Genomic DNA, 24,519 nt, shown 5'->3' with positions numbered 1-24,519 from the left:
GTGCCCTTGTTTTTGCAACAGGTGATTCGCTTGCACGGGATTCCTGAGAACATTGTATCTGACAGAGGAGTTCAGTGTGTTTCTAGATTTTGGAGGACTTTCTGTTCCAAGCTGGGAATTCAGTTGTCCTTCTCCTCTGCGTTTCACCCTCAGACCAATGGGCAGACGGAGAGAACAAACCAGACTTTGGAGTCGTATTTGAGATGTTTTATTTCTGCTGATCAGGATGATTGGGTTTCATTTTTGCCCTTGGCCGAATTTGCTTTAAATAATAGAGCTAGTTCTGCCACTTTGATGTCACCTTTTTTTTGTAACTTTGGGTTTCATCCTCGATTCTCTTCAGGACAGTTGGAGTCTTCTGCCTGCCCAGGTGTTGTCACTGTGGTGGAGAGAATGCACCAGATCTGGGATCAAGTGGTGGATAAGTTGTCTCTCTCCCAGGAAAAGGCCCAGCGGTTTTCCAACCGGCATAGGACCATTGGTCCCCGGTTTAAGGTGGGTGATATGGTTTGGTTGTCATCAAAGAATATCTCTATGAAGGTGGCTTCTCCAAAGTTTAAACCTAGATTTATTGGACCTTACAAGATTTTGGAGATTCTTAATCCGGTCTCTTTTCGATTGGCTCTTCCTGTTACATTCAAGATCCATAACGTGTTTCATAAGTCTCTGTTAAAGAGGTTTGTTGAGCCAGTAGCTCCTGTGGTGGCACCTCCTGACCCTGTATTGGTTGAAGGTAATGTGGAATATGAGGTTGAGAAGATACTGGATTCTCGTCTGGCTAGACGGAGACTCCAGTATTTGGTTAAATGGAAGGGTTATGGCCAGGAGGATAATTCTTGGGTCCCTGCATCCAATATTCATGCCGAAAGATTGGTTCGTGCTTTTCATCGGGCCCATCCTGATCACCCTGGTGGCGTGGATGAAGGTTCGGTGACCCCTACTCAAGGGGGAGGTACTGTTGTGAGTTCATTTTTCCCTTCACCTTTGATGTCTGATGAACTCCCTCTGCTGGTGAAGAGAGGTAGTGAAATTGAGTGGGATGGGAAGAACCTGTCATCTGAACAGGCGGAGTGTGATTGGACATCTGGAATTTCTGAGTGGATATAAGGCAGCCAACGCCCTGCAGGGTTTGCTGGTGATCCTTTCTGCTCTGAGCTCTGGCATCCAGTTTTAGTTCCTGTCTGCTAAAAGCTAAGTTTTTGCCCTGCTATTATTCCATGAGATTTTGTTTGGTTTCCTTAGTGTTTGTATTCAGCCAGTCCTGGTTGGGACTGGCTGAATTCCATTTTTGTCTCTGATCAGTTGATCTCTTTGCTCTGTTTTCAGAATATACCTGAGTGCTGATATAGTGATTTTGAAGTCTAGCGACTTCAGGGCCTTTTTTCCTATCAGACGGTTGGGACATTTTTGTAGGGTTTTTTGCGGATTGCAGCCAGCATCTTTTCTGTCCTGTCCTATCTAGTTAGTTGGGCCCCATCGCTTGCTCAGCCTGTCTTTCTTCTTTTTGTGTTTGTGTTTTCATCTGTTTTTCACCGACAATACATGTTGGGGGCTGTCTATTGCTTTGGGGTCTGCTCTGGAGCAGTTTAGATTTCCCCTTTCTTTTTTTAGGCTTATGTAGTTCTCCGGCTGTGACGAGGGGTCTAGGGCACCATAGGAACCTCCCACGGCTACTGTTAGTTGTAGGATCAGGGGTCTGCAATCCGATAGCTACCAACCTCTCTGGTTTTCTGGACTTAGCTTGTATTTTTGTTTTCTCCTCCTCCGGTGACTCATTCATAACACTGCTTCTTGGCATTCCTCCCTGTGCTTCTCTAAAGTACGCGCAGGACTTGCCATGTACCCTGTCGTGCCCTCTTGCACGTACGGGTCCTAGCCTTTACCCTGTCGTGCCCTCTAGCACGCACCCTGCCTCAAACCCTGGAGTGGCTCCTAGCACGCACCTTGCCTCGAACCCTGGCGTGGCTCCTAGCACGCACCCTGCCTCGAACCCTGGCGTGGCTCCTAGCACGCACCCTGCCTCGTACCCTGGCGTGGCTCCTAGCATGCACCCTGCCTCGAACCCTGGCGTGGCTCCTAGCACGCACCCTGCCTTGAACCCTGGCTTGCCTGCCGGATTCCTGAAACCTGCCAACCGCTGCCAGATGACTGCGGCCTGATGTCCGGAGCTGATTTCCGCAGCCTGATGCCTGGATCCTGTCGGTCGTTGCCAGTAGTCCGGAGTCCGATGCCATCGCACCCTGCCTTGGACCCTGGCGTGTCTTCTAGCATGCACCCTGCCTTGGACCCTGGCGTGTCTCCTTGCATGCACCCTGCCTTGGTCTCTGGCGTGTCTCCTAGCATGCACCCTGTCTTGGACCCTGGGGTGTCTCCTAGCACACATCCTTCCTTGAAACCCTTTTGTGTCTCTTAGCACGCACCCTGCCTTGGACCCTGGTATGTTTTCTAGCACGTGTTATGCCTTGAACATTTGGCGTGCCCTTGCACGCACTTTGCTGTGTTTCACTCTTTATGCCTTGCACCTGATTAAAGCTTGAAACCATGTTTATTGAAGAAACCCAGTGACCTCCCTTTATGTTTTGCATCCTGCTCGTCCTGCTGCCAGACACTCACTAGTGTCTCCCTGAGCCGGCCGTCTGGTCCCAGCAGTTGTGGTGGCTCACTACCTTGGTCTTGCCCCTGACGCTCTCTGTATAGGGGGTGGTTCCTCACTAGGTCAGCTCGCCCTAGGTGGGTGGGTGCCACGGCCCAGAGGGTCCACTCAAAAAATCGGCTCAGCAGAAGCTGAGTCCCTCACAGACCACTTGGTCAGGAGTCATTATGTTGTACCTCAGAAGGGTTTCTTTGGAAGTAGGAAGCAGAGGTGGGGTTGTTTCCCTTGTGGGAACTGCCTGGCCTGTAATTTACATACTGTAACCTCATAAGAGCAAAGACCTTTTCAACATCTGATGGCACCCGGGAGTACACAATTACCCATTATATCTCATGTACCACTTCAAATGTGATTTATTTTGCACAGTGTCTGTCCTTGCTCTAAAATCTATATTGGCCTGACCTCAAGGGAGTTATGGGTCAGAGTGAGAGAACACGTGAGAGATATTTTGGCGGCAAGGGATGTGGAAGATCTCTCATTACTAAAAACTCTCCCCAGACATTTCAGGATGCATCATGGCTCTGATCCAAGTGGCCTCAAAGTATTGATAGGATTCATGGGGGCATAAGGGGCGGAAACACTAAACAGATCTTAGCCCAAACAGAGACGAGGTGGATTGTGGAAATTGACACCATGGCTCCCATGGGATTAAACGAAACACTTAGCTTTGCGCCGTGTCTCTAAATCTCTGCCTATTTTTAACTTCTTTGTCATGTCTTGTTTTTAATTTCTTTTTCTATTGTTTTCATATTTTAATAAATTTTGATACCTGCCCTGTCTGAATTAAGGCTTCATGTGCCCTTCCAGGAATATTTGGAATTTATGGCAATACCTAATACTCAGATCTGCTCATCTGCTCATGTCAAGGATCTGCTTCAAGCTTATAGAGTTTATCTGCATATTATTCTTATATCTTTTATTTTGCACCAACTACAATCCACGGTGGACATTTATGTCATTATATTATTGGGCCCATGCTTTATGTTATTCCTGTTTGTGATATTTTTATGTGTTGACTAAAAAGGCAAAATAATGTGAATATTTTACTACAGAGAATTCCCAATATTGCTAATATAATGTAGAGATTTGAATACTGATAATTTTTAAATGACTCTAAATGATTATGTGAAAATAATGCTGAGATTTTCTTCTGTTATAAACATGTTTATACTGTTAGTATATGGGCTGTATGTATGTAAAAAAAAATATTTTGTGATCTAAGTCAATATTTCTATCATGTGGTCTTAATTGCTATTATTGTGTGACAGATACCAGAGGCGCATGCGAACTGTATTGTGGAGTCAGGGCAGGAAGAGGAGAAGGGTGTCTTGCAGGGTGAGGAGTGTGAGAGCAGAGTGGATGAAGATAAGGTTGTATGTGCCATTTGGTGTGAATCCAGAGGTACGCAGCTGCGAGCTCAGCAGAGGAGGTGGATGGGAAGGAAGATGGGAGGTTACGTTGTGGCTTCCCACACAAGCACAAAGTGGCGCAACCATGTCACTGCATGGTACTGCATCCTCAGCCCCAACTCTGGCTGTGGCCAGCATTGGTCATGAGTGTGCAGTTCACAGGGGCGGCAAGGGTTTACTACCCTGGGCATGTTTTGAGATCACAAAGGATGACCCAACACACGTTATCTGTCAAATTTACAAAAATAAATTTATAAGGCTGGTTTCGCATTAGCGTTTTTTAGCGCTATTGGTCGCATGCGCCATGCGCCCCTATGTTTAACATGCGAAAAGGAGATGAATCCAGCGAGCCAAGTTTGAAGTACATAAAAAATCTTTTTCTTTATTTCAAACGTAGATTAAAAATATTTATCCATAGCAGCATATTATAAATATAGGCAGAGATAGGAAAAATTACTGCTGTAAAGCGCAAGGCAAGACGCGTTTCGGCTAAACCTTTATCATTGCCATAATACACATTGCTATTTTTCTGGGATATAAGAAGGAAAAGATCCTAAGATAGGTGGTGCTATAGTTGATTAAGCGTTAATAGATCACACATGTGAGCATCCACCTATAAGATTAACTATTTAAAAACAAGTGTTAACCCTAACAAAAGCTAATACGCTAGCAGTAATTTTTCCATATATTTTACAAATATTTTACAATACATGATATAACAGAATATATATACAGAGATTTTTTTCTCATGTTATCCTCCACAATACTTCCATAATATAATTTTTACTCAAAAAAATATATATATTTATGAACTTAAGACAGAGCAGGTTATAATTATTAACATAAGAATCATAATTTTAGGATTTTTTAATACATTCTAATTAAATCTTGTCTATTGTTTAAGCCAATTGGCATCCTAGTTTCCAAAATAAAAATCCAAGCAGATTCTCTGTTAAGTAGTTTATGTTTTCTATCGCCCCCTCTGGTAGACCGTGTTACTAACTCTATTGCTTTAAACCTGAAGCTATCAAAATTGCCAGAATGATATTGTGAAAAATGCCTGGAGACCGCTGATGGATTGAAGTTGGAGGGGTTAATAGCATCAGAAATGTGTCTTCTAATTCTTTTCCTCAGTTTTCCCGTTGTACAACCTATATACTGTTTACAACATAATGTACAGTCAATCAAATATACTACATAGGTGGAATTACAGTTCAAAAAACAGTTAATAGAATATTCTTTGTTGCTATGGAATGAGGAAAATTTGTTGATTTTATGTGCATATTGACAACAAGTACATCTCTTATTTCCACATTTAAAAAACCCCTTTAAATTCAGCCAGGTGTCACTGGTTTCCAGCGAGGAATTCAAATACAGACTAGGCGATAGTTTATCCTGCAAAGTAGGTGCTTTTTTTGCTACATAAGTAATTTGGTTTTCTGCAATAATTTGTTTTAGTTTTGGATCCTGGCTTAACACAGGAATATATTTCTTTATAATAGAAACTATGTTGTTATACTGAAGACTATATGGAGTAGAGAAAATTTTTTTTTTATTATTTGGAGACTGTGATTTTTTTGTTGTTTTTTTATTTATTATTAGATCCTTTCTATCAATATCCTTGACTATTTTGGTTGCTCTCTGTAACATCCAATTTGGATATCCTCTATTTTTAAGTCTCATATTGACTAATTCCTGTGCATTTTTATATGTTTTTGGATCAGTCGAATTTCTTTTATACCTTATAAGCTCTCCTATGGGGATATTTTTCATCACATGTTGAGGATGGCAAGAATCAGCTGCCAATAATGTATTTTTGGCAGTGCTTTTGCGGTAGGGGCTAATAAAGATTTTTTTGTTGTCATTTTCATCTAGACCTGCTGTTAATATGACATCTAGAAAATTCACTGAATTTTTATTCCAAAAATGTGTAAAGGCTAAATTGAAATCATTCACATTAATGCTGTTTATAAAACTGGAGGCTTCCTCCCGTGTTCCTTTCCATATAATGACCAAGTCATCTATATAACGCCCTGTCCACACCAGGCTTTTAGAAAAAAGGTTGGAGTCAGCATATAGGACCAATTCCTCCCATCTGGCCATAACTAGATTTGCCAGAGACGGGGAGAACTTGGCCCCCATGCTGACTCCAGTCTTCTGCAGAAAAAATCTGCTATTAAAAGAAAAATAATTGTGACTGAGTAAAAACCTTACTGACATTACCAAAAAATCCTTAATTTCTATAGCATAATTACTAAATGTTTCTAGGTGATAAATTAAGGGATCTATGGCCACCTCATGAGGGATCGATGGATATAATGAAACCACATCACTTGTAATCCAGGAGTATTGATCCTCCCATACAAAATTTTCCATCATGGTAACTAAAGCTTTGGTATCTCTGATGTAACTAGGGATTTCTTTCACCAGAGGCTGTAAGTAATGATCCACCCATTCTCCTAATCTCTCTCCCAAAGATCCAATACCTGCCACTATAGGACGTAGTGGAGGTGGAAATACATCCTTATGGACCTTAGGGAGGGAATGGTAAATAGGAACAATTGGACAGGTGACATGTAAATAGTCAAATAACCTCTGTGTTAGAGCCCCATTGAATAAGCCCTCCTCTAGCAATGCTTTAAGCTCCCCATTAAATTCAATAGTAGGATCATAGAATATTTCTTGATAGGCATGAGAATTCTCAAGGTCTAATAAATTCAACTTTTCATACAATCCTGCATTAAGAATAATTACTCCTCCCCCTTTGTCAGCCTCACGTACTAACAGATCTTTATTACTTATTAAATCCTTTAAAGCCATTCTTTCTTTTGTAGATAAATTATTTCTATTTATAGGGTTGTTTCTAATTTCTTTATCCAGCTCTATAAGTTCACTTTCCACCAGCTCCTGGAAAGAGTCCAGGACTGGTGGTCGTGACCTCAGGGGATAAAATTGAGGATTTTTTGTATGAAAGGTTGAATTCAGATCTATATAACTATCTATGCTTTCACATTGTAGTTTTTTTGCAGACAAAAGTGTTTTTTGTTCTTCATAGGATAACATGATATCTTCATCTATAATAGGCATATCATCATATAACTCTGTAACATTATCATCAGAAAAATGACATTTAATGGTAAAATTGCGTGCCAATTTGTTAACATCTAACAAGGTTTTATACAAATCAAAGTTATATGTCGGACAGTTGCCTAGTCCTCTTTTCCTCCGTTTTTTGAAACCTTTCTAGAATAAAAAGTCCTTTGTTGTATTCCAGGATTGTATACGCCGTCATTTTCTTCAATTGGCATCCTAGTTTCCAAAGTAAAAATCCAAGCAGATTCTCTGTTAAGTAGTTTACGTTTTCTATCGCCCCCTCTGGTAGACCGTGTTACTAACTCTATTGCTTTAAACCTGAAGCTATCAAAATTGCCAGAATGATATTGTGAAAAATGCCTGGAGACCGCTGATGGATTGAAGCTGGAGGGGTTAATAGCAACAGAAATGTGTCTTCTAATTCTTTTCCTCAGTTTTCCCGTTGTACAACCTATATACTGTTTACAACATAATGTACAGTCAATCAAATATACTACATAGGTGGAATTACAGTTCAAAAAACAGTTAATAGAATATTCTTTGTTGCTATGGAATGAGGAATATTTGTTGATTTTATGTGCATATTGACAACAAGTACATCTCTTATTTCCACATTTAAAAAACCCCTTTAAATTCAGCCAGGTGTCACTGGTTTCCAGCGAGGAATTCAAATACAGACTGGGCGATAGTTTATCCTGCAAAGTAGGTGCTTTTTTTGCTACATAAGTAATTTGGTTTTCTGCAATAATTTGTTTTAGTTTTGGATTTTTGAAATATATTCCTGTGTTAAACCAGGATCCAAAACTAAAACAAATTATTGCAGAAAACCAAATTACTTATGTAGCAAAAAAAGCAACTGATTATCAAGGAGGAGGAAGTTCACCTAGCTTCCATACAGACAGATATCAAAGATCTCAAAAATGATCTGGCTAAATTTTCACAACATGTGGACTTTCAAAAATTACATGACAAAATGAAATCAAACTTGGTTAAATTGGAAAATTCTATTACAGATATTAAGAAAAGAAAGTTTGAAAGAGTTCTGAAAGACTACAAAGAAAATAAAGTCTATAATTGGCAATCCTATCCACGCCCTACATTAAAGAAAAATCTATATACACAGAATAGAAACAAAGTGACTTTTTCAGATGGGAATAAAAGTTCAGATTCCTCTTCATACAATTCTACAGAGGACACTTTGGATTCTTCATCTTTATTCACTTCTATTGAAGAAAATGACGGCGTATACAATCCTGGAATACAACAAAGGACTTTTTATTCTAGAAAGGTTTCAAAAAACGGAGGAAAAGAGGCGGGTGGAAACACCATAGTGCCAGCAAGAAGAAAACCGCAAAGGAACAAAAATCGGAGGTATTAGAGGTTCCTATATGGAACCTCTCTAGTTATATACTAACGGAAGATCAAATTTAATTGTTATCTAGAGGACTAGGCTATTGTCCGACATATAACTTTGATTTGCATAAAACCTTGTTAGATGTTAACAAATTGGCACGCAATTTTACCATTAAATGTCATTTTTCTGATGATAATGTTACAGAGTTATATGATGATATGCCTATTATAGATGAAGATATCATGTTATCCTATGAAGAACAAAAAACACTTTTGTCTGCAAAAAAAACTACAATGTGAAAGCACAGATAGTTATATAGATCTGAATTCAACCTTTCATACAAAAAATCCTCAATTTTATCCCCTGAGGTCACAACCACCAGTCCTGGATTCTTTCCAGGAGCTGGTGGAAAGTGAATTATAGAGCTGGATAAAGAAATTAGAAACAACCCTATAAATAGAAATAATTTATCTACAAAAGAAAGAATGGCTTTAAAGGATTTAATAAGTAATAAAGATCTGTTAGTACGTGAGGCTGACAAAGGGGGAGGAGTAGTTATTCTTAATGCAGGATTGTATGAAAAGTTGAATTTATTAGACCTTGAGAATTCTCATGCCTATCAAGAAATATTCTATGATCCTACTATTGAATTTAATGGGGAGCTTAAAGCATTGCTAGAGGAGGGCTTATTCAATGGGGCTCTAACACAGAGGTTATTTGACTATTTACATGTCACCTGTCCAATTGTTCCTATTTACCATTCCCTCCCTAAGGTCCATAAGGATGTATTTCCACCTCCACTACGTCCTATAGTGGCAGGTATTGGACCTTTGGGAGAGAGATTAGGAGAATGGGTGGATCATTACTTACAGCCTCTGGTGAAAGAAATCCCTAGTTACATCAGAGATACCAAAGCTTTAGTTACCATGATGGAAAATTTTGTATGGGAGGATCAATACTCCTGGATTACAAGTGATGTGGTTTCATTATATCCATCGATCCCTCATGAGGTGGCCATAGATCCCTTAATTTATCACCTAGAAACATTTAGTAATTATGCTATAGAAATTAAGGATTTTTTGGTAATGTCAGTAAGGTTTTTACTCAGTCACAATTATTTTTCTTTTAATAGCAGATTTTTTCTACAGAAGACTGGAGTCAGCATGGGGGCCAAGTTCTCCCCGTCTCTGGCAAATCTAGTTATGGCCAGATGGGAGGAATTGGTCCTATATGCTGACTCCAACCTTTTTTCTAAAAGCCTGGTGTGGACAGGGCGTTATATAGATGACTTGGTCATTATATGGAAAGGAACACGGGAGGAAGCCTCCAGTTTTATAAACAGCATTAATGTGAATGATTTCAATTTAGCCTTTACACATTTTTGGAATAAAAATTCAGTGAATTTTCTAGATGTCACATTAACAGCAGGTCTAGATGAAAATGACAACAAAAAAATCTTTATTAGCCCCTACCGCAAAAGCACTGCCAAAAATACATTACTGGCAGCTGATTCTTGCCATCCTCAACATGTGATAAAAAATATCCCCATAGGAGAGCTTATAAGGTATAAAAGAAATTCGACTGATCCAAAAACATATAAAAATGCACAGGAATTAGTTAATATGAGACTTAAAAATAGAGGATATCCAAATTGGATGTTACAGAGAGCAACCAAAATAGTCAAGGATATTGATAGAAAGGATCTAATAATAAATAAAAAAACAACAAAAAAATCACAATCTCCAAATAATAAAAAAAAAAATTTTCTCTACTCCATATAGTCCTCAGTATAACAACATAGTTTCTATTATGAGAAACTGGGTCTGAGCAGAAAAAGTAAATTAATGTGCATGCAAAATGTAATTGCATATGAACACATGACCTTTACACAGAGAAAACCAAAAGCAAAACACAAAACAAATATCCTGGAATAAAAAAGTAAAAAAATATATTGCAAAAATTGCATACTATTATTACTACCTTCATGCAATTTTTGCAATATATTTTTTTACTTTTTTATTCCAGGATATTTGTTTTGTGTTTTGCTTTTGGTTTTCATAGTTTCTATTATAAAGAAATATATTCCTGTGTTAAGCCAGGATCCAAAACTAAAACAAATTATTGCAGAAAACCAAATTACTTATGTAGCAAAAAAAGCACCTACTTTGCAGGATAAACTATCGCCTAGTCTGTATTTGAATTCCTCGCTGGAAACCAGTGACACCTGGCTGAATTTAAAGGGGTTTTTTAAATGTGGAAATAAGAGATGTACTTGTTGTCAATATGCACATAAAATCAACAAATTTTCCTCATTCCATAGCAACAAAGAATATTCTATTAACTGTTTTTTGAACTGTAATTCCACCTATGTAGTATATTTGATTGACTGTACATCATGTTGTAAACAGTATATAGGTTGTACAACGGGAAAACTGAGGAAAAGAATTAGAAGACACATTTCTGATGCTATTAACCCCTCCAACTTCAATCCATCAGCGGTCTCCAGGCATTTTTCACAATATCATTCTGGCAATTTTGATAGCTTCAGGTTTAAAGCAATAGAGTTAGTAACACGGTCTACCAGAGGGGGCGATAGAAAACGTAAACTACTTAACAGAGAATCTGCTTGGATTTTTATTTTGGAAACTAGGATGCCAATTGGCTTAAACAATAGACAAGATTTAATTAGAATGTATTAAAAAATCCTAAAATTATGATTCTTATGTTAATAATTATAACCTGCTCTGTCTTAAGTTCATAAATATATATATTTTTTTGAGTAAAAATTATATTATGGAAGTATTGTGGTGGATAACATGAGAAAAAAATCTCTGTATATATATTCTGTTATATCATGTATTGTAAAATATTTGTAAAATATATGGAAAAATTACTGCTAGCGTATTAGCTTTTGTTAGGGTTAACACTTGTTTTTAAATAGTTAATCTTATAGGTGCATGCTCACAAGTGTGATCTATTAACGCTTAATCAACTATAGCACCACCTATCTTAGGATCTTTTCCTTCTTATATCCCAGAAAAATAGCAATGTGTATTATGGCAATGATAAAGGTTTAGCCGAAACGCGTCTTGCCGTGCGCTTTACAGCAGTAATTTTTCCTATCTCTGCCTATATTTACAATATGCTGCTATGGATAAATATTTTTAATCTACGTTTGAAATAAAGAAATAGATTTTTTATGTACTTCAAACTTGGCTCGCTGGATTCATCTCCTTTTCGCATTTATTGTTGGCAAGAGCTCCTGTCTTTTATCCATTGCTGAGAGCCTATACAGTATAGCAACTTATCTTTTGAACCAACCGGGTAAGCTGGCATTTTTTCTTTTTTATGTTTAACATGGGGGCGCAAGGTCTTGCGTTTGCACGCGTTCGTATGCGTTTTCGTGCTCATACTTTTTTTAAGTTGTGCGCCTAGGCACGCCAGACACAACCTGTTGCATTCTTGGGTCCGTCCAACAGCGTAAAAAAACACATGTGCACACTTGCGCACAGAATGCGACAAAATAACGCATTACAGTCTATGGGAACGCAGGCTTGCACATGGACATGTGCACGCCTGTGTTACAAAACGCATGCGTTTTAAGAGTTAACATGGCTTGAAACTGGTTAAAACGCTTGCGCCAAAAAAACGCAAATGCATGCAAAATGCATGATGCGTTTTTGCATGCGTTTCTATTGCGCATGAAGCGCTGCGCTAAAAAAATGCTAATATGAAAGTTGACTTAGAGGCAAAAATTGCAATAACTTGAAAACTACATGCATGTCCCAGCACCTTCGCGATCAACATGCCTTTGTGTGGGAATCTCACTGCGCTAAAATGCAGACTCGTCAACCACCAGCAGTTTCATCAACCCCATCTGGTGCTTCTTCCTCCTCTGTCACCATTCCAAGTGTTTACTCACAGGTCTCCAGCTGCAGAAACTACAATTGCTTACCCACGACTATCGGGGTGAGTGACAGCCGGTCAGCTGTTAAGGAAGTAGACATGACTGCTGCTTTTGTGTCGCCTAGTACAACACATCTTTGTCAACCCAACATAACATCTCTTTCTGCACCTCACTTACAGTCCAGCAGTTTGTCCTGTTCTTCATACTCCTCCCTCTCTCAGCATCGCAGCCAGCTCTCAGTCCTGCAGTTGTGGTCACGTAAAAGAATATTTCCTCCAACACAAGACAAAGCTAAGAGCTTGACGTCCACCATCTCCAATCTGTTGGCCATGGAAATGCTGCCTTTTTGCCTTGTGGATGCAGATGGTTTCAGAAAGTTGATAGCTCCTAGTACCAGTTGCCCACTTGACATTACTTCTCTAAGAAAGCTGTGCCTCCGCCAGCATGGGTCATGAGTGTGCAGTTCACAGGGGCGGCAGGGGTTTACTACCCTGGGCATGTTTTGAGATCACAAAGGATGACCCAACACACGTTATCTGTCAAATTTGCAAAAATAAATTTATAAGGCTGGTTTCACATTAGCGTTTTTAGCGCAGCGCATCGTGCGCTATTGGACGCATGCGCCATGCGCCCCTATGTTTAACATGGGGGGTGCAAGGTCTTGCGTTTGCACGCGTTCGTATGCGTTATCATGCGCATGCTTTTTTTTAAGTTGTGCGCCTAGGCACGCCGGACACAACCTGTTGCATTCTTGGGTCCGTCCAACAGCGTAAAAAAACACATGCGCACACTTGCGCACGGAATGCGACAAAATAACGCATTACAGTCTATGGGAACGCAGGCTTGCAAATGGACATGCGCACGCCTGCGTTACAAAACGCATGCGTTTTAAGAGTTAACATGGCTTGAAACTCGTTAAAACGCTTGCGCCTAAAAAACGCAAATGCATGATGCGTTTTTTTGCATGCGTTTCTATTGCGCATGAAGCGCTGCGTTAAAAAGCGCTAATGTGAAAGTAGACTTAGAGGCAAAAATTGCAATAACTTGAAAACTACATGCATGTACCAGCACCTTCGCGATCAACATGCCTTTGTGTGGGAATCTCACTGCACTAAAATGCAGACTCGCCAACCACCAGCAGTTTCATCAACCCCATCTGGTGCTTCTTCCTCCTCTGTCACCATTCCAAGTGTTTACTCGCAGGTCTCCAGCTGCAGAAACTACACTTGCTTACCCACCACTATCGGGGTGATTGACAGCCGGTCAGCTGTTAAGGAAGTAGACATGGCTGCTGCTTTTGTGTCGCCTAGCACAAAACATCTTTGTCAACCCAACATAACATCTCTGCCTGCACCTCACTTACAGTCCAGCAGTTTGTCCTGTTCTCCGTACTCCTCCCTCTCTCAGCATCGCAGCCAGCTCTCAGTACTGCAGTTGTGGTCATGTAAAAGAATATTTTCTCCAACACAAGACAAAGCTAAGAGCTTGACGTCCACCATCTCCAATCTGTTGGCCATGGAAATGCTGCCTTTGTGCCTTGTGGATACAGATGGTTTCAGAAAGTTGATAGCTCCTAGTACCAGTTGCCCACTTGACATTACTTCTCTAAGAAAGCTGTGCCTCCGCCACATCAGCATGTCGCTGGCAACATCATCCGTTCCCTGAAAAAATCTATGTCTGCCAGGGTGCATTTTAAACACTGACACCTGGACAAACAAACATGGGCAGGGGCATTACATCTTGCTGACTGGGCCCTGAATGACTCTGGTGGCTGTGGGGGCAAATCTCTGTATCTAACAGTTCTTCCACTGCTTCTGCCTCCTCTACCTCCTCTAGGGCCTCTAACTTGCTCTTTACCGCTCCCTTAATCACACAAGCATTCCAACAGTGCAGATAGAATCTTCCCCACCTCCGTACTGTGCAGCAATAGCTCACCGCAATCAGGCAGTGTTGAAATTAATATGCCTTTGAGATCGCAGTCACACAGCTCAAGAGTTGTGGACAGGTAAGGTATCCAGGCCGAGTTAGAGCAATGGCTGTCTCCACTAAACCTGGAGCTAGGGAAGGCCTTGTACGATAACGCTACAAACTTGGTGGTGGCCCTATGCCATGGCAACATCACACATGTGACTTACATTGCTCACGTCTTCAACCTGGTGGTTTAGCAATTTCTCCACCACTTTCACGGCCTGGAAGCGCTGGTGAAGAAAACACAGTCGCTGTGTGCTTGCTTCTGACAATTGCACCCTGCAGGTCATCGACTTGCATTGTTACAAAAGTCTTTCAGCCTACAGGTTAACTGTTTGACTAGCGATGTTCCGACATGGTAGAATTCCACTCTGCATATGTTGAAACAGCTGTGGCAGCAGCGACTAGCTCTGGTGCAGTATGTACTTTTCTATAGCCTGGGACAACACAATCCGAATGTGGTGCAAATCACACTTGTGGAGTGGGCACATGTGAAAGACCTTTGCAACCTTCTGTATAGTTTTGAAATGGCTACTAAGATGGTTAGTGCAGACAATGCTTGACAACAACATCACTATTCCAGTCATCTACATTCTGGAGCACGCTTTGAATAGTCTATGTGATGAGGTGGTGGTCCCAGAGGAAGAGGTGGAAGCAGAGGAGGATGCGGGAAGGATAACATGGCTCATGGTACCAGACAAACTGTTAGTGAAGATGCAGGATCTGAGGAACAAACTGAGGAGGACAAGGTGATGGACGCGCAACAGTCAGGAGATGAAGAGGATAATGAAACACTCTCTGTGGTCCATGGTTGGTGGGATGTTACAGAGGAAGCAACCTTGAGTGTTACCAGCACAACATGGACTTGGACCTCATGGAAGTGCCCAACACATGAGCGGCTTTTCGCTGTGCTATCTTTAACATGATGCCCATATTCTTAGGGTAAGAAATAGTGCTGACTTCTCGGTTGCCACTCTGTTATATCCACAGAACAAGAGTAACTTTAGCCAGATGCTTCCCCCTGGAAGCGGATGTGTGCATGTTGGAGTATTGAAATAAGCTTGTAGCCAATCTTAAAAGTGTTTTTCTCAAGACATCAGTGAGGCACACAGTGTGCATTCCAGTTGTAGACGTCCAACCCCATGAATGACAAGGCTTCCTTGCCAAAACATTAGCAGCAACAGTGTAAGTGGCATAAACAATTTCTGTGTGTTGTTTTACACATTTTTTAGACCAGCCCATGCACCAGCAAAACAGAGTACAAGTCTGTCACATTGTGAACAACTGGAAAGGGTGGTTCAAGAGTATCTGGAGCTCAATATCAATGCCATTAGGTGGAGTTTGGACCCTTTTACATTTTGGTCTTCAAAAATGGAAGAGTGGCCTGAGCTCTCCTGTCACACCTTGAAGGTTTTTTCATGCCCAGTAGCCAGTGTTCTGAGAGAACATGTCTTCAGCGTTGATGGTGGTGTCCTCACAGATAAGCGCATCCATCTGACTCCTCTAAGTGTAGACCACTTAACTTTCATTAAAATGAACAAGTCTCCAATGACTTTTGCATCCCAGTTGCAGATTGGGCAGACTAGGCGATGGTGTAATGTATTGATCTTGCATTATTGCAGTCTGTGGCATCTTTATGTTGTCTTCTGTGCCTGCTGTTGCTATTGCTGCTGATGTGGACTCCATCTGTTGGGTTGCCTATAGTGGAAGGTGTATCAGAGGCCTATTATAATATTTCTGCTCTGTGGAGATTGATGCCAATTTAGTGGTGTGTGACAATTATTTTTTGAGATGTGGAGACTCCAAATTGGGTCTCCATTTAATGGGTTGCCTGTGGGGGAAGGTGTGTCAAAGGCTTATTATACTGTTTCTACTCTGTGGAAATTGATGCCACTTTTTCGCTGTGTGATAATTTTTTTTAATGTTGAGATTCCAAGTTGGGTCTCCATCTGGAGGGTTTGCAGTGTAAGTTTTCCAGACAGGCAGGCCTGCACTTGCTTTCAGTCAACTGCCTGTGTTACTTTCCTTAAATTTTCTACTATATTACTTTATGAAATTAATGTTTGTGCCATCAGAGTGTGGCTGGAATAAAAAAAAATTGAAGGTGTTGCATGAGGTGTGAGGTCTCTCAGCTAAGAAGGCTTACATTGCTCCGTCAACCACCAGGTCCTCATTAAAGCTTCAATTCCAAGCTGTAAATGCTGGGCCAGGGCCTGATGCCTCATGCATGGCCCAAGGACAACTGCTGCTGTATTATTTTTAAATTTCTACTGTGTGTCAATTGTTGTCTCTTTTCCTGGTGTCTGCCCCTAATTTTAGCTGTCTGAGAAGCTTTTTGTAACCCCTTAAGGTTTTGTCTATGCATTTGGGTTTGCCTCTCATTGAATATAATGCGGTTCCGGTACGTTCGGGTACATTCAAGGAGGTCGTTGAAAGGTTTGCTTATCTTTATTTATCACTATAGGGGATTTGAATATGTGATCAACTGAACACTTGTGGTATTTACAGGAATGCCACAATATTGCTGCATATAGTAAACATCACACTCTTCTTTGAAGCCCACCCACAGGCTGGGTTTCAAGGAAGCTCCATAATGATAAGCACGGAGGTCTTCAACAGACCCCTGGCTGTCATGGCAACCATTCGGCAACCCATAATCATGTCATGGGCACGCCAATAGGCCTATAAAATGATACTTCTTAATACCAGTGCACATTTAATGCCAATATTATTATTATTATTATTATTTATTATTATTTATTTATTGTTATAGCGCCATTTATTCCATGGCACTTTACAAGTAAGGAGGGGTATACATAAAAACAAGTACAATAATCTTAAGCAATACAAATCATAACTGGTACAGGAGGAGAGAGGACCCTGCCCGCGAGGGCTCACAATCTACAAGGGATGGGTGATAATACAGTAGGCGAGGGTAGAGCTGGTCGTGCAGCGGTTTGGTCGATCGGTGGTTACTGCAGGTTGTAGGCTTGTCGGAAGAGGTGGGTCTTCAGGCTCTTTTTGAAGGTTTCGATGGTAGGTGAGAGTCTGATATGTTGTGGTAGAGAGTTCCAGAGTAGGGGTGATGCGCGAGAGAAATCTTGTATGCGATTGTGGGAAGAGGAGATAAGAGGGGAGTAGAGAAGGAGATCTTGTGAGGATCGGAGGTTGCGTGCAGGAAAGTACCGGGAGACGAGGTCACAGATGTATGGAGGAGACAGGTTGTGGATGGCTTTGTATGTCATGGTTAGGGTTTTGTAATGGAGTCTCTGGGCAATTGGGAGCCAGTGAAGGGATTGACAGAGAGGAGAAGCTGGGGAATAGCGGGGGGACAGGTGGATTAGTCGGGCAGCAGAGTTTAGAATAGATTGGAGGGGTGCGAGAGTGTTTGAGGGGAGGCCACAGAGCAGGAGGTTGCAGTAGTCAAGGCGAGAGATGATGAGGGCATGGACTAGGGTTTTTGCAGATTCTTGGGTGAGGAATGAACGGATTCGTGAAATATTTTTGAGTTGAAGTCGGCAGGAAGTGGAAAGGGCTTGGATATGTGGTTTGAAGGAGAGATTAGCGTCAAGGATTACTCCTAGGCAGCGAGCTTGTGGGACTGGGGAGAGTGGGCAGTCATTTACTGTAATTGATAGGTTCGTAGGGGGGGTCACATGAGATGGGGGAAAGATGATGAATTCTGTTTTGTCCATGTTGAGTTTCAGAAATCTAGCGGAGAAGAAGGATGAAATAGTGGACAGACATTGTGGGATTCTGGTTAGTAGGGAGGTGATATCTGGTCCAGAGATGTAGATCTGTGTGTCATCAGCGTAGAGATGATACTGAAAGCCATGAGATTCTATGAGCTGTCCCAGGCCAAAGGTGTAAATAGAGAACAGCAGGGGCCCAAGGACTGAACCTTGTGGGACTCCGACAGATAGGGGGCGAGGTGAGGAGGTGGTGTGTGAGTGGGAGATGCTGAATGTCCGGTCTGTTAGGTATGATGAGATCCAGGATAGGGCCAAGTCTGTGATGCCGAGGGATGAGAGGGTCTGTAATAATAGGGAATGGTCCACTGTGTCAAAGGCAGCCGACAGGTCCAGGAGGAGGAGGACAGAGTAGTGTCGCTTGCTCTTGGCGGTTAAGAGGTCATTGGTGACCTTAGTAAGGGCAGTTTCAGTGGAGTGGTGTGACCGGAAGCCAGATTGTAAGCGGTCAAAGAGGGAGCAAGAAGACAGATGGGAGGACAGTTCAAGGTAGACGTGTTGTTCCAGTAGCTTGGAGGCGTAGGGGAGAAGTGATATAGGGCGATAGCTAGATACAGAGGATGGGTCAAGAGAGGGCTTTTTGAGGATAGGTGTGATGGAGGCATGTTTAAAGCTTGAGGGGAAAACACCAGTTGTTAGTGATAGGTTGAAGAGATGGGTTAGGGTTGGGATGAAGACTGTGGTGAGGTTTGGTATGAAGTGGGATGGGATCGGGTCGAGTGCACAGGTGGTGAGATGTGATCTTGAGAGTAGAGTGGAGAGTCGATCTTCTGTAATGGTGGAGAAGTTGGTTTTGAAGGTGGAGGGCTGGGAAGTCGGGAGGAAGGGTTCTGGGGGTTGTTGACCAAAACTTTCTCTGATGTTATCAATCTTCTGCTTGAAGAATGAGGCAAAGTCTTCAGCTGAGGTGAGTGGGGAGGGAGGAGGTGCTGGGGGGCGGAGGAGAGAATTGAAGGTGTTGAATAACTGTTTAGGGTTGTGAGACAGGGAGGATATGAGAGATGAGAAGTAGGTTTGTTTAGCTGTGGCGAGTGTGGTCTTGAAAGTAGTGAGGGACTGTTTGAATGCGATGAAGTGCTCGTTGGAGTGGGATCTTTTCCATCTGCGCTCAGCAGCCCTGGAAGCTCGCCTCAGCATTAATGACGCAGTTGTTAGAGGCAGTTTCTGTCTGTAACATAAGCCATTACTTGCCAGGTATGGGGCTGACCCACTTTTTGAGCCCACTTCATACTCCTGCTACCGACTTGCACCATACATGTACGGCGGATGTCAGTAAGTGGTTAAGGGGCTTTCCAACCACTGGATTCTGCTAATATCTATGACATAGAGAAGGGGCAACATATAAACATTTTTAATATACTCCAGCATTCAAGTTGTGAGAATTATAAATGTAATCGATATTTATTGGCCACTATATTATTTAGACATTGTATACTGGCATCAGTTTTTTTTATAATTACCTGGATAGCCGGCAATGTTTGTTGCTGAACATGCAGTAAATGATCGGGTTGACTGCACTGTTTAAAACTGGCAAATTCTGAATGATCACTGATGCATAGATGCGTTCTTTGGTCATCGGTAATAGTTCATAATTGTCCAAAATGTCAAAAAGAAAGTATGGGCTCCAACATAATACAAATGCTGTGGAACAAAAGACAATGTATTAAGCAAATTCCATTGGTGCAAAATTATAATATTGGTATTTATCATGTGTAGTTCTCCAATCAAAGATTAAGAAACTACATTTTTATCGTCTGACATAAACATTAGATCGGTGTTTGGATGAATAAGGCGTCATGTTAAAAAAAAGACAAAATTCCAACATTCTTCAATAGTACCAAATATTTTACTGACATTTGACTGGCCCCATAGAGGGTTTTTTTGACTGCTCCCATAGACTTATAACTCAGACTGAAGGGCTTGGTAAACTTTAATGTATAGAGCCAGCTTGAAATACTTTGAGAAACATGAAGAAAAAGGGCCCAATTCATCAAGACTGATGAGGGAGCATGCCGGAGTAAGACGCTTCTGAAAAGGTGAATGCGCCCCTTCATGAATCTGGAGAGTTTAACAAGTGGTGTGCACTTCCAAGCTTCCCACCAGAAGTCTTACTTCAGTCGGATACTGGAGTAAGATTTCTGGAGTAGGGAAAGCCACAGCTCGTTATGAATTAGATGAGTTGTGGTGTCACACTATCACTGTGTCCTTGTCCCACCTAGGCTCCATCCATTTCATCAGAGCTAGGAGAAACTTGCGACTACAAGTTGAGCCTAAATTTTGCGACTTTTCAAAGCTTTTACTACAGAATTATGGATTGAAAGCTTTAATGTGTCATGCCCGCCATGTCAGTTATGCTTGTCATGCCCGCCATGTCTGTTGTGCCGCATGACCCCTGGAGCAGTGTGCACGTGCACTGAATTCTCATGCCCCTTATGTCTCATGCTGCAAGATCCCTGGAAGCAGTGTGCACACGCACCTCGTGACTGTTGGGCTGCAAGATGCCTGGAGCAGTGTGCATGCGCGCCTTACCTCATGGCTGCACGCCGTTGCTAGGTAACCATCGTCTCTGCTCTGATTCTGCAATCCTCTATGTATTCCTGGAGCCCCTGATCATGTGACCTTTCCTAGGTTCCAGCACTGCCTGACCCAGCTTACCTCTCAGTGTTAGTGGATCCCCTGATCATGTGACCTTCTCTATGGCCCAGCCCAGTCTGATCTAGCAACGCTCTCTATGATCCTGGAGGAACTGAACTGGAAGTTCCTCCCTGGTCCTGACCCGGAGGTGCAGGTGCTAATGCCCTATATCAGACCTCCCCTTCCTATGGTTGGGGCCTGAGCATCATGTTGCTTCCCTGCATGGCTGCTTGGTCTGCTCGGTCGCTCTCTGTATTCTGTTCCCCTGCACTCTGCCCTGTAGTGCGTCTCTGCACACGCTCTGTGCTTGTACTCTTGTCCAGTGCCTTGTTTTGTGTTTGTCTTTTGTGCCATGTTTGTCCTGGTTATTCTTAGGCTTGTAGTCCTTCCTGTGTTCTCTGCCTTAGCCTGTTTTGCTATGTCTCGCCTTAGCTATTCTTTGACTTGTAGTCCTTCCTCTGTTCTCTGGCTTGCCTGTTTCGCCATGTCTGGCTTTTGCTATTCTGAGCCTTGGAGTACTTCCACGTTCTCTGTCTCTGCCTGGTTTTCCTTACTCTGTCCTATCGTGCTATCTAGCACATTTCATGGCTAGTCTCAAGGTTCTCCCTTGACCCGGCTCTGGGCTTCGGCCTACGCTCCGCTGCTAGCCCTTTTCTCTCTCTGATCCCGCTCTGTGCTTCTTCCTACATTCCTTGTTCCGTACCTAGTCTAGCTTTGCCTTGTTTCTTGCCTTGCCTTGTTTCTTCGTGTGCCCTTTGCATGCACCTGGCCTTCCTAGCCTCCTGTCTGTGCCTCAGCCGTTCCCACCTTAGCCATGCCCGCCTGCTGGTGCCTCAGCCGTGCTCGTCGGTCAGTGACAGCTGTGTCGCCTGTTATGCCCCAGCTGGGTTCGCTGGAGTCTTGCCCACCTGTCTGTGCTGCAGCCCGACCAGCTAGCCAGTGCCCCCAGCCATGCTCTCTGTGCTTCCTTGCAACCACGCTGTCACTGCACTGTGTTTGCATGTTCCTCTATTAGCACGCGCAGGCCCTCGCCTGCCTCGTGGCATACCTCTTCGTGCTTCTGTAAAAGTATGCGCAGGTCTTGCCATGTACCCTGTCATGCCCTCTAGCATGCACAGGTCCTAGCCTATACCCTGGCGTGCCCCTCTGCACACGCAGGACTCTGCCTTGAACCCTGACCCTGGCATGCCCCTCTGCACGCGCAGGACTCTGCCTTGAGCCTTGACCCTGGCGTGCCCCTCTGCATGCGCAGGACTCTGCCTTGAACCTTGTACCTCGCGTGTCCCTCGGCACGCGCAGGACTTCGCCTTGTACCCTGACCCTGGCGTGTCCCTTGGCACGCGCAGGACCTTGCCTTGAACTTTGAACCCTGGCGTGTCCCCTACACACGCACCGTACTTTGCACGTTGAACCTGGCGTGTCCCTTACACACGCACCTTGCCCTGGACCCTGGTGTGCCCCTAGCACACACCCTGCCAGGAATCTTGCCTTGGACCTCGGCGTGTTCCCTAACACGCACCATGTCTGGAGATCTGTCGTGTCTCCTTGCCTGTACCCTGGTTTGTCTGCTGGTTTCCCGGAACTTGCCATCACTGCCAGAGGTCGTAAGCATGAAGACTGCGGCCTGATGTCCGGAGCTGGTGTCCGCAGCCTGATGCCCTGATCCTTGTCAGCTGTCGAGAGTCCGATGCCATCGTGTCCTTGCCGGTAACCGGGCTTACCTTCTGGCACGTACCATGCCATGGACCTTGGCGTGCCACGCATGCACCTTCCTGTGTTTACCTGTTATCACATTTTGCACTTAATGTTATCCTGAATTTGCCTTAATGAAGATACCTTGAATTCACATATTGTCTTGTCTTGTTTCCTGCACGTCCTTTGTCGTCAGACACTCATACCTAGTGTCTACTTGAGCCGACCATCTGGTTCTATCAGTCATGGTGGCTCACCCTCTTGGTCTTGCCCCTGACACTCCCTGTATAGGGGGTGGTTCCTCACAAGGTCAGCTTGCCCTACGTGGGTGGGTGCCACGACCCAAAGGGTCCACTCTAAAGAAATCGACTCAGCGTAAGCTGACCCCGTCGCATAATGAATCAAGCCTAAAGTGTATGATTAATATTTTTATATATATTGCATTTAAAGTAATTTTGCTTATTGTACCTATATATATATATATATATATATATATATATATATATTGTGAGGTAGCGCTGTCATGTAAGTAAGGGGTTCTCGCTTGCAGCGATCGAAAAACACCTCCGGCACAGGATTTTCCAATAAATCATAGTCTATGAGGTTTATTCATCCTTCATAAACCTCCAGCAGCAATATACACAGCATTACAGGAGAGCGTCCATTATACAGGCTATTTAGCTCCAGGGTTATCTCACCCACGTCAGGGTTCCCATATGGCTGTTTCTCCAGGCCGCAGAAGTCCACTCACTCCTCAGGGACTCTCAGATACTGGCCGCCATTACACACATAGCCGCTCCACAGGCTGCTGTTAGTGAGGAGATCCTTCTCCTCACGGGACCTTCCAAACTGGACCAATCAGGTCCCAGCATTCACTCCATGTGACCTAACCTGGCCACATTATATGGTCCATAGCCACGCCCACCGGGTCACATGACTATGACCTCACCACAGGTCCTTCACACAGACATATATACTTTACAATAGCATTCATAAACATACATATGTCTATCTCAAGGTCACCCACCTTGAGATACATAATGGCTCTTCAACCACTCACACTCTTGGGACATCCACACAGCGCCCCCTCGTGGACACAGTGGTCATTACACCACATACCTCCCCCCTATGTTCAAACTTGTGGGCTTGAACACACAACATCACACCAAGGTCTCGAGACCGGGCACGTATTGCACCTTGCCCCACAGGTCGAGAGAACTGTCTCCATTTGTCATACGGCCTCATCTCTACATTAGGCCTCCCCCGCCCCCAGCGGTCATAATACCGGTCATTGTCTTTGACCCTCCAGTCATGGTCTGTCTGCATCATCAGACACTGTTTAGTCACCACACTGTTACAGTGCCCCTTGTCACCTGATCTTTCTCTCATTGACCGTCTCTCTCGGTTGGTGCGGTCATAAGTCTTAGTCGATCCTGCTGTCTGGCACGAGTCTGACTCAGTCAACGTCTCACAGGAACTACAGCCCTTCAACCTCGTACGGTCTGTCAAATTGCCACTCGCTGACATTCTTCGGCCATCTGCCATGTCACTTCTTGGCGGTACCCCTGGGGTCCTTACATCTTGGTATGAAGGCGGCCGCCACCTGGTATTCCGCACTTCTTTATTAATCCGCTGGCGGTCCAGCTTCAACTGTTCAATCTCTTGCAGGTACCCCACTCTATACTCCAAGAGCAATTGAAAGTTCCTCAGGCTTTCCATGGAGCCAACCACCATCATGGGAATCCTTCCCACTTCACCAGACACCTGGTCTTCGTCATCAGGAGGGATCCTCACCCTCACCACACCGGAGACATTCACAAGGTCCTGCATCACCTTCCCGGACCTTCCAATGATTCTCCCAATCAGAGCTTTGGGTACCGGAACCACATCTTTCCTCAAACCCAACCGATCCATAGCCTCTCTTGCTATCTCTAGGCGTCGAGCAGCCTTCATATTACTCCGCCTAACCAATTGTTTGACACGTAGACACTGCAAATGCATCTCTTTCAGGACAGCTACTCGGTTTGATGTGTTTTCCCTAGCTGATACTATCACCAACT

At 43.3% G+C, this 24,519-nt stretch overlaps 1 protein-coding gene across 2 annotated transcripts in view; it reads right to left on the bottom strand.

The window, feature by feature from the left end:
- NPSR1 (neuropeptide S receptor 1) overlaps nucleotides 1-24,519 on the bottom strand; it is an 814,072-nt gene that overhangs the window by 13,248 nt on the left and 776,305 nt on the right. The window contains exons 8-9 of one of the 2 annotated variants that reach the window (XM_073549961.1): nucleotides 19,594-19,774; nucleotides 19,354-19,449 (exon numbers count right to left, since the gene is read on the bottom strand). In XM_073549961.1, the coding sequence (XP_073406062.1) occupies nucleotides 19,443-19,449; nucleotides 19,594-19,774 (188 nt within the window). In that variant the 3' untranslated portion in view covers nucleotides 19,354-19,442. Of the gene's footprint in view, nucleotides 1-19,353; nucleotides 19,450-19,593; nucleotides 19,775-24,519 lie in introns of those variants that run through there. The other variant, XM_073549960.1, reaches the window with a different exon arrangement.

The sequence above is a fragment of the Dendrobates tinctorius genome, unplaced genomic scaffold (genome assembly GCF_039654945.1).
Source record: "Dendrobates tinctorius isolate UK_male_01 unplaced genomic scaffold, ASM3965494v1 ptg000162l, whole genome shotgun sequence".
In the NCBI taxonomy this organism is placed as follows: Eukaryota; Metazoa; Chordata; class Amphibia; order Anura; family Dendrobatidae; genus Dendrobates; species Dendrobates tinctorius.
Note: the sequence above shows the minus strand (reverse complement) of the source record. Positions and strands in the feature narration are given on the sequence as shown.